The sequence below is a fragment of the Erythranthe guttata genome, chromosome 4 (genome assembly GCF_056151865.1).
Source record: "Erythranthe guttata isolate IM_541 chromosome 4, IM_541, whole genome shotgun sequence".
NCBI lineage: Eukaryota > Viridiplantae > Streptophyta > Magnoliopsida > Lamiales > Phrymaceae > Erythranthe > Erythranthe guttata.
Genome location: NC_142536.1, coordinates 16741990 through 16751891, shown reverse-complemented (window position 1 = coordinate 16751891; position 9902 = coordinate 16741990). Strand labels below are relative to the sequence as shown.

General features: G+C 32.1%; 1 protein-coding gene across 2 annotated transcripts; it reads left to right on the top strand.

Moving 5' to 3' along the window:
• Nucleotides 1-4593: 4593 nt before the first annotated feature.
• Nucleotides 4594-9623, top strand: LOC105966264 (nucleobase-ascorbate transporter 6). 2 transcript variants are annotated; one of them, XM_088817035.1, is made up of 16 exons: nucleotides 4594-4666; nucleotides 4769-4851; nucleotides 5322-5466; nucleotides 6043-6140; nucleotides 6238-6411; nucleotides 6546-6646; nucleotides 6863-6938; nucleotides 7061-7120; nucleotides 7213-7397; nucleotides 7507-7603; nucleotides 7745-7831; nucleotides 7958-8016; nucleotides 8107-8198; nucleotides 8290-8367; nucleotides 8913-9073; nucleotides 9182-9623. In XM_088817035.1, exons 3-16 carry the CDS (start codon nucleotides 5364-5366, stop codon nucleotides 9398-9400), a joined length of 1590 nt encoding a protein of 529 aa, XP_088673161.1. In that variant the 5' UTR covers nucleotides 4594-4666; nucleotides 4769-4851; nucleotides 5322-5363; the 3' UTR covers nucleotides 9401-9623. The 2 variants fall into 2 exon arrangements, with proteins under 2 accessions (XP_088673161.1, XP_088673160.1); XM_088817034.1 differs by lacking the exon at nucleotides 4594-4666 and having other exon boundaries at nucleotides 4734-5112.
• Nucleotides 9624-9902: the final 279 nt, after the last annotated feature.

Genomic DNA, 9902 nt, shown 5'->3' with positions numbered 1-9902 from the left:
AATTACGTTAATTAACTGTCATTGACAGTATACTTACGTTAATTTACTGTCAGTGACAACACAATTACGGTCAACGTTTAGCGGCGGACGTAAAAAAAAAAAAAAAAAAGAAAAAAAAAAAAAAAAAACTTAAAAAAACACACTAAAGAAAGTCAACGCTGGAATCCGGCGGCGAAAAAAAACAGATCAGAAAAAAAAATAATAAAGAAATAAAATCAAAAAGTCAACGCCGGAATCCGACAATAAAAAAAAATGAAAAACAAAAAGTTTTTGATAAAAAAAAGTCAAAATTGAATTTTTGTGGACAAAAATGATTGAATTGGTATTACAATTAAGAATTGAGTATAAATGATTGGGGGTAATATTGTCATATATATGAATGCTTCCTTTATTTATAATAAATATTAAAGGGATGAGCTTATTGGTGAAAGAGATATAACCTCTAAACCTAAAATAATAAAAATACTTGGTTGGGGACGTATGCACAAAACCCGCTTTTTTTATTAGCAAAAAAAATATTCATCTTTGTTTTGCAATTTGAAAAACTCACAATGTAAAAGGTATGATTGTGTAAATAGATTGTAAGAGAATTGTCACTAACAAGTCAAAAAAAATATATATACTTTACTAAGGTCCAAAATCAGTAAAGCTCGCTCGAAAAATGGAAGTCCGTAATTACATGTTATTATTTTATTAAATTAGTATCATCACTCTCTTTGACAGGGTCGACTCAAGCACATTCTCAATTTATAAATATTTATATATATTATACTTATATATCTATTAAGCCCATTCAGTTTTTATTAATTACCCAAAATCAAAATTAATGCAAAAGAAGCCCCAAATATTATTAATTAGCCCATCCAAAATTCTAATTAGTGCCAAAAAGCTCTAATTCATTTTTTTTTTCTTTTCATATGTTCTGATATTGGTACAAAAAAATCCTAAATTTGTACCAAAATCCTAGACTAGCCACTGCAGCTCTCCATGCAATTATTGTAGAGGAAAAATATAATTTTAGCCTTGAAACAATAACTTAATTTTGTTGGATAAGGACTTTATAGACAATTACATATAATACTAAATTTTAATACTAAATAAATAGTTAATCAATATAAAATTAGTCCGACGTAATCTAATAAATCAAGATATTGTTTTAGCAATTAAAAATATACATTTATTTTTATTTTTTATTTGTTTACAATTAAGTCAATTTTTATGTATTTATAATGCATGTACGTACATATAACTGCGTTTGGGTTGAAACATCATTATATATTTGGTTGGCCTATTACATCTACAACATTATTTATCTATTATAAACCTTAGGTTATTACTCCAAAATTTAATTCCCAATCTATAACATCATATAGAAGAAGTTGGTGTTTCACAATTACTTTGGAGTTAGGATATATATAGTACAATTTTATTTTAATATATCAACTATAATCTTAGACAAATTTAATTACATTAAATATAATTATTTAATTAAATTACTTTTCTTATGGTCATGTAGATGTTAGATATGGGGAGATATACATTTAATAATTTTTCATTTTTTAATATGTAACAAAAGGGGCAAAATGGTAATTACTCATAATAATAAGTACTGTTAGAAAAACAACTACAATAGTGAATATTGATAGGGATAAGCACGAAAAAGCCAATTCAACAACCAAATTAAAATATTATTATGGTTGCCTAATAACACTAAAATCCCAAGAAAATCCAAAAAATAAAAATTGAGTGCCACGTGGCTTATCCAGCCCCTACATCACTGAGCATACTCATGCATTTCACCGATTTGTGCTGTCACTCATGCATTTGTCATTTTAGCACCTGTCAACTTTGTTTATCCTAATTAACAAAAATAATTAAACCCAAAATTTTAAAAGTAAATAAAAATAGTCATAATTTTCTAGGGGAAATTGCGTCCCCCCACATTAATAAGATCAAATTACAAAAACAACCCTTCAATAGTGTATTGTTTTACAAAAAAACCCTCTTATTCAATAGGAAAATTTGACACCATAAGAATATGCGTGTAAAACAATACATAGTTGAGGGTGTCGGTTGCAATTATTCAAACGTAAAGATTTTTTTGATAATTTGATCTTACTTTAGAGGCTGACCGTAATTTACCCTTATTTTTATAATTCAAGCATACGAGTTTCGTTAATTAAATTTTTTAATAGATATTCTTATTTTTAATTCTTGTTCGAGATAATTGTTTTTATACATTCATAAAATAATAATGAATACACATTTAAATATCCGGTCGAAGAAACAACTGAGCCTCAATAAATTCGATTATGTTGTCTTTCGAATATAGCTCGTTTGTTTAACAATGTTTTATTATTTTTCTCTTTACCCATTATGCTTATTTTACTCTTTCTACAAAGTATAAGTTAATTTACTGCAATTATAGTCTTCTAATTGTTTTTGTGGTTCGTATGTAGAATTTACGAACCACAAAAATAATTACCGAGTTTTTTTACAAAAAATTGTAATTTTCCTTTATCCGTTGATTCATTTTGCCATTCTTTTTGTAGTTTTAGAAAATCAAATACACATTCCAATAAATATCTAGGCCCCGTTTGGTTGCCAAAATAAGCCATGATTAACTAAATAGTTGGACTTAATTTGATGTTTGATATCCTCAATAAATTGTCGGGTCGACCCGCCAAGATTAAATATTCATGGTTTATCTTGTCTTATATTGGCTTATCTTGCCTTCTAATGAGTTTTTTTTGTTGGACGTTTCAAGCTCCAATAAAATAGTTGGATTTCAATAGATTAATCTTATCTTGCCAACCGAACGGGGCCCTAATGTATTATGTATTAATGAAATTATCTAATAATGATATGCCTAATTGGACCAACCCAATGGACCAATAATTTATTTATCTTTGGGCCACAAACTCAATATGGAAGATCACTACAACAAAGACTCAATCACCTTCAGATAAGGTTTGAGCCCGACAATCTCAATTAACCAACTCCAGCCCGATCACAACAAGGTATAAATAAATAGTCTAACTCATTTGTTAAGGTACGTTCAATATTCGAACTATACAATTGCTCGTATTCTATCTACGACTTTTGCTATCCACACACCTGAAATTTCTTTGCCAACGATCGCTAGATCGAACTTATACGTATTTCATATGATTTGCAAGCTATCATACCAAAAAAATGCAATTTAACCAGTGCACCCTTTGCTATTCGACTCAAGGGTATAATGGTAATAAAAGATAGTGTTATCCCAATAGCCTATGGAGCAAGTTGTAGAAGAGTTGCTTAAGGGTATGAAAAGAATGTGTCGGTGTACTGTGTGTGTGTGTGCACTGCAATCCCTAAAGTGGAGCCTCACTCAACCTTTTTGGGTATCCCAATATTCCTTTTTCTAATGTATGTACAAAATATTTGATTGTCAAATTGGTCAATCCAAAACCTATTTCTTTATTCAATTTTTGATTGATGAACATCACCTCCTTTGATTACTCCATAACTAACATACTTTAACTAATAATCAAAGACTTATTCAAGGGAATATTAGTCTTTCAACAAAGTTAAATATTATGAAGCCCCTCTACATTTTTAAATGAAGATCTTTTAATTCTTAAATGGATTTCAATTTTGAGGCCAAGTACATCACATTCATTATTATATGAGGTCTGTGCGATGCTACACTTGATGAAATAAATCTGGTGGTTTTAAACCGTAGTTCTTTGCGATTAACCATCCGCTAAGTACGTATACACATGACTGTGTGTTATTATGTGTACATTTATGATTTAAAATCACCTGATGTATTTAATCGGGTGTAGCTTCTACAAAACCCTTATATGATAAGAATGGTTGTAAATTTTTTTTTACGTATGAACCTAAACCGCCATTAGTAACGAATTGGTAAAAAAATCGAATTCAGATCGTTGAATATCGTGGTCTTGTACTTCAACAAATCACATCATATTGGCATGTAGAATAATTGTCATTGTTATTGTGTGCTTCCTCAAGGCAAAACTAAGTCCTCATGGGTGTGGTGAATTCAAATTCATTCATTTTTTGTTGAAAATATCTTGTGATTTGTTATGTAAATGGCGAATTAGAGAAAAATATCCATTCCATTTCAAAAAATAAGTTAAAATATTATTTAAGGTTTTATTTGGTTGTTACTGTCGAGTTATATTGACTAAATAGTAGAAATTAGTAACATGTACAACTGACAAGACTCAACTTAATTCAGATCAATACTAAAGTTATAGTATGCAATTAAAATGTTGCTATTGAATAAAGTTAGTAACTACACTAAAATGAAATGAAAATGTTTCCAAATTATGATATAATTATTATTATTATTACATTATGAATATTACTCGAAATTCACATTTAACACCCGATTTTAACCGTTTAATTTTAGCTATAACATCAATAAACCTAGCAATAAACTAACTAACTAATTAGTTAGTAATATTGCTAAAAAAAAATAGTTAGTAATAAATATCAATACAATCAAATCCAATTCAAATCACTTCGATCCATCCCAACCCAACGAATATTTATTAATATTTATTTATATATTACATTATCAACAAATCAAGAGAGCATGTGTGTTGGTGAGAGTAAAACTGCAGAAACAAACCAAAAAAAAAACATTATGCATGTAAAAAAACAATTAATTAATTAATTAAATAAAGTGTCTAAATTATACTTTCTGAAAGATTCTCCCCCTCTCTAATTTTTAACATTTGTTTTTTGCTTTTAGGTTTCTCTCTCTAGAAAAAAATGTAGGAGAGAGAAAAAAAGGGGAAAGCATTCTATAACAGTAGGAGAGCGCCTTTGGGGCAGGTACATACATTCTTGCTCACACTTCTCACTCTACCCCCCCTCTCTCTCTCTCTCTCTCTACAGTTCCTTTCCACCATCCGCCATTACAGTTGCTCAAAAAGCTTACTCAATTACTTCTTTCTCTCTCTAAAAACCCACTTTTTTTTTTCTTCTCTGCTGAAGCTTTTTCTCTTTGATTACTGACTTTATTAAGCTCACTTCCACACCTTCACTTCATTTTTCCACTTTCGTTTTTCTTTGGGTTACTGTTTGCAGAAAGAGGTGGGGGTGTGTGGCTTAAGCGGCGTCGTTTCATTTTTAATTCTTCATTAATTTGCTGATTTTATCTGGGTTTCATTTACTTATGAATCTTAGCTTTCTGGGTTTTCTATTTTTCAGCTGGGTATTGTTAGATTTGGGGGTTTTTGTATTTAGCTGCACAATCTTTGAATGTAAATCTTGAAAAGCTAATTTAATTTTTGTTCTTACAGAAATTGAAGAAAAAAATAATAATAAAAAAATAGAAGCTAAAAATGGCAGGCGGTGGAGCACCAAAAGCAGATGAACCAGCACCACACCCACCTAAAGATCAGCTTCCCAATGTTTCTTACTGCATTACCAGTCCTCCTCCATGGCGTCAGTTGCTAAATTTTTTTCGTCGCTAATTTATTTTTTGTCGCTAATTAGTATTTTTTTTTAATTTAGTACGAGTGGTTGGGAATTCCTTAGCGGCCGTGTTCCGTTTTTTCTTTTCCTCTTTGCTTGAAATATCTGGTGTTTAACTTAGTCATTTTCCATATACTTTATATAGTGTGTGTATATTCTTTGTGTCGATTATTTTCAATAATTGTTTGCGAATCTATTGTTTCTTGATGCCGCCTGATTATAACCTTGTGTGGTCAACTAGCATCTTATATATATATTCAGATTCTCGAGATGCCTTTTTCTATTCTTGCCTGTTTTTGCAAGTTTTCGATTCCGCTTCGCCTTTTTTTTTTTTCGAAGAATCTTTTTTAGTATTCTGCGGTTGTACTTCACATTCCACTTTCCGTAAACGAACTATGCTCTGTCAAATATCAAGTTTCCTCGGGTATTTGTGGGATTTAACTAGTTATCGCAATCGACTTTTTAATGATCACCTAAAACAACATCGTATTTTGGTCTGAAATGTTTTATAAGTTTCTTACATTACGGGGTTATTCGATTTTGCAGCCGAAGCAATCCTTCTTGGATTTCAACACTATCTAGTGATGCTCGGCACAACAGTCATCATACCAACTGCCCTCGTTCCTCAAATGGGAGGAGGAAATGTGAGCAATTTAGAATCATAATTACGCAATTTTTTAACTTAATTTTCTGTTTAAATTACCGTTCGTATTTATTATTGTTTTTTTTTTTTTTGCGTAGGAGGAGAAAGCGAAAGTTATTCAGACACTGCTGTTTGTTGCTGGATTGAACACCCTTTTACAGACATGGTTCGGAACGAGATTACCAGTTGTGATCGGAGGCTCTTACACCTTTGTCGCACCCACAATCTCTATTATCCTCTCGGGTCGATGGAACGACCCGGATCCTGTTTCGGTCAGTAATCTGACGACCCGTTTAGCCTCTGTGTCCTTAGTTCAAGATTGCATGAATATAGCTTCCTTGTACAGAGAATTATAATTTATTTATTTATTTTCTAATGTGATTTATTATTGTAAATGACAATGCAGAGGTTCAAAAAGATCATGCGGGCCACTCAGGGGGCACTTATTGTCGCTTCGACTATTCAAATAGTGCTTGGTTTCAGCGGTCTTTGGCGTAATGTTACAAGGTTATTTTGTTTTACCTTTTTTTTTTTAAAAGACAATTAGCACAGTTATAATAGATTAAATTGAAGTCGGAGTTGCTGTGTGCGTTTTTGTACTCGATATAGTTAATGAAGGATTGTAAAACATAGTTTAAAAATCTCGTTGATCAAAACCCAATATTTATTGTGAAAACCAACTCGAATTTCTTAGTTGATATATGTTATTTTACGATGCCGCAGGTTTCTGAGTCCACTGTCCGTTGTTCCTTTGGTTGCTATGGCTGGTTTTGGGCTTTACGAGTTTGGTTTTCCTGGGGTATGATGAGAATATTCCCCTCTTATCTCAATTTAATTTTAATTTTTTACTTTTTTTTTTTTAAAATCTTAAATCTTAATTTTTTATTTTATTGTATTTTATATCTTGGTTTGGTTGTTTAGGTAGCGAAATGCGTTGAAATCGGGTTGCCACAGCTCGTGATACTGGTCTTGTTTTCTCAGGTAACGTTTTTCAAACAGAAAGTTAGCTTCGTATCTTTTGTCGGTAAAGCTCGATTTTATCTTACATTTTATATATATCGTCTCCTTTACAGTATTTGGCACACATAATACGTCCCGGAAAAAATATATTCGACCGATTTGCTGTCATATTTTCGGTGGTTATTGTGTGGATTTACGCTCATCTACTTACTGTCGGTGGGGCTTATAATGGAAAACCACCCAAGACCCAAATTAGCTGCCGGACTGATCGTGCCGGACTTATTAGTGCTGCTCGATGGTAACTTCTTAGTTATGTAATAATATAATAAAATATTGTTGGACAGTTACTTAGCTTGATTAATCCGGAACGAGTAGTAATGGTTATTATCTTGCGCTTGCACGTGCAGGATAAGCGTACCGTACCCATTCCAGTGGGGAGCTCCTTCATTTGATGCCGGTGAAGCCTTTGCTATGATGATGGCTGCATTTGTTGCTCTTGTTGAGGTTCTCTCTCTCTCTCTCTCTCTCTTTTTTTTTTAATATATTCGTTTTATTATTATTTCTTTTTCATTTGTTTTATATATATATAATTTAACAAAAATTACAACTAAAAATGTTGTTTATGTTTTGAATTTTAAAATGCAGTCAACTGGTGGTTTTATTGCTGTGTCTCGATATGCCAGCGCCACCCCCTTGCCCCCATCGATTCTCAGCCGTGGTGTAGGGTGGCAGGTAAATTCGATAAAATCTCAAATGCACGTTTTTTTTTTTATTTTCATAAATTAAATATTTTTTAAATATTAGCCTCCCATGTCAGAAGATTAATATATTTTTTTTTATTGTTGTTACACATACCAGGGTATTGCTATCCTTTTATCTGGATTATTTGGCACCGGTAATGGATCATCCGTATCTATGTAAGAACCTCAAATTTTTTTAATTTTTAATTTGTTGTAATTAAATAATTAAGTCCTTAAAATAATAACTGCGTTTTCTCTTCTATGTAGTGAGAATGCAGGCCTGTTAGCACTGACTCGTGTTGGCAGTCGAAGAGTAGTACAAATATCCGCCGCATTCATGCTTTTCTTTTCAGTTCTTGGTAACTATTTTTTTCGTCATGTTCGATTTTTTTCGATAAACGGAGTTCTTTCCATGTGGGCCCCGCTAATGATCAACAATTATCTTCACAGGTAAATTTGGAGCCGTCTTCGCTTCAATTCCAGCACCGATTGTTGCTGCTCTATACTGCCTCTTCTTCGCATATGTTGGTATGTATAGATATAAATCTTCCGATCTTACCCTCTCGTATGAAATACAACTCTTTTAAGTAGTGGTGGAGTTTTTTTTTCGATAATTTTTTGGGATGGGGAATTGGAACAAAATTTCCAATTTCCGATTCTGATATGAAATTTTCCGATTTTGTAACAATTTTTTCATTCCAAATTTCAAAAAATTCCGATTATTTTTTGTGAGTGGAATTGGAATTGGAATATACATGAGATTCTTATTTCCAATTCAATTTTAATTCCCGAAAATTATTCTGAGAATTAGAATTTTCCGAAAACCGCTGATTATTTTCATTCAAATGTCCGAAAACCCGATTTTTCCGGTTTCTCCTTTTCCTATTTTTTGGGAACATAATTGGAATTAGTTTCACTTCCTTTAAAAATCAGAATATTCCGAAAACGCTAACTTCGACCCGATTCGTTCAATTCCCAGAATTTTGAAGTGGTGGGGGGCCATGCCCCCCCAAGACCTATATAGGCCTAAACTAGTAATATTCTCTAACTGCTAATATATATACTACACACAGGTTCGGCCGGAGTAAGCTTCCTCCAATTCTGCAACCTAAACAGCTTCCGAACCAAATTCATACTCGGGTTCTCGATTTTCCTCGGATTATCAGTCCCTCAATACTTCAACGAGTACACCGCCATCAACGCATTCGGCCCCGTCCACACAACCGGCCGATGGGTAAGCCCAAAAAAAAAAAACTCCAAACTCAAATTTTCTTGATCAATTAAAATTATAAATTTTCATATATTTTTTTTTAATTTAATTTTTTATCCGTTTATTCGACAGTTCAACGACATCATCAACGTGCCGTTTTCTTCGGAAGCATTCGTAGCCGGCATATTAGCCTACTTTTTGGACAACACGATGCACAAGAAGGACAGTCAGATAAGGAAGGACAGAGGCAAACACTGGTGGGACAAATTCCGTTCGTTCAAAACCGACACGAGAAGCGAGGAATTCTACTCTCTTCCGTTCAATCTCAACAAGTATTTCCCGTCCGTGTAATAATAATAATAACAATAATAATTTAATTCTTTCCTCGTAAATCTTTTTGCTCGTCGTGAAAAAAGGAAAAAACTATGAATCGTTGTCGGCTGTGGCTATACACTGCTACATTCCACTGTTGCTTTTGATGAATTTGTGCATTTTGTTATTACCTTGTAATAGAAGTTATGAATTAGCTTGTCAAGTCTGGAATATATATGCCTTAGATGATTATTTATTAGTATGTCTTGTCTTATTTATTTATTTATATTTATTTTTGCTGTAAATATCTTGTTTCAGAGAGTATTTATAGCCTATGAGTTGTTCTTTTTTCAGTGTTTATAAAAAAATGAAAATTAATTTAGACAGAAATAGCCTTGACTAAACCTTGGCTATTCAAGTTTGAAAGAATCATGTAATATTTATATAAACAGTATTACTAGAATAAACAAGAAGGGGAGATATCCATTACAGTTAAATCTCTATAAATTAATACAGTTGGAATTAGGGAAATTCTATTAAT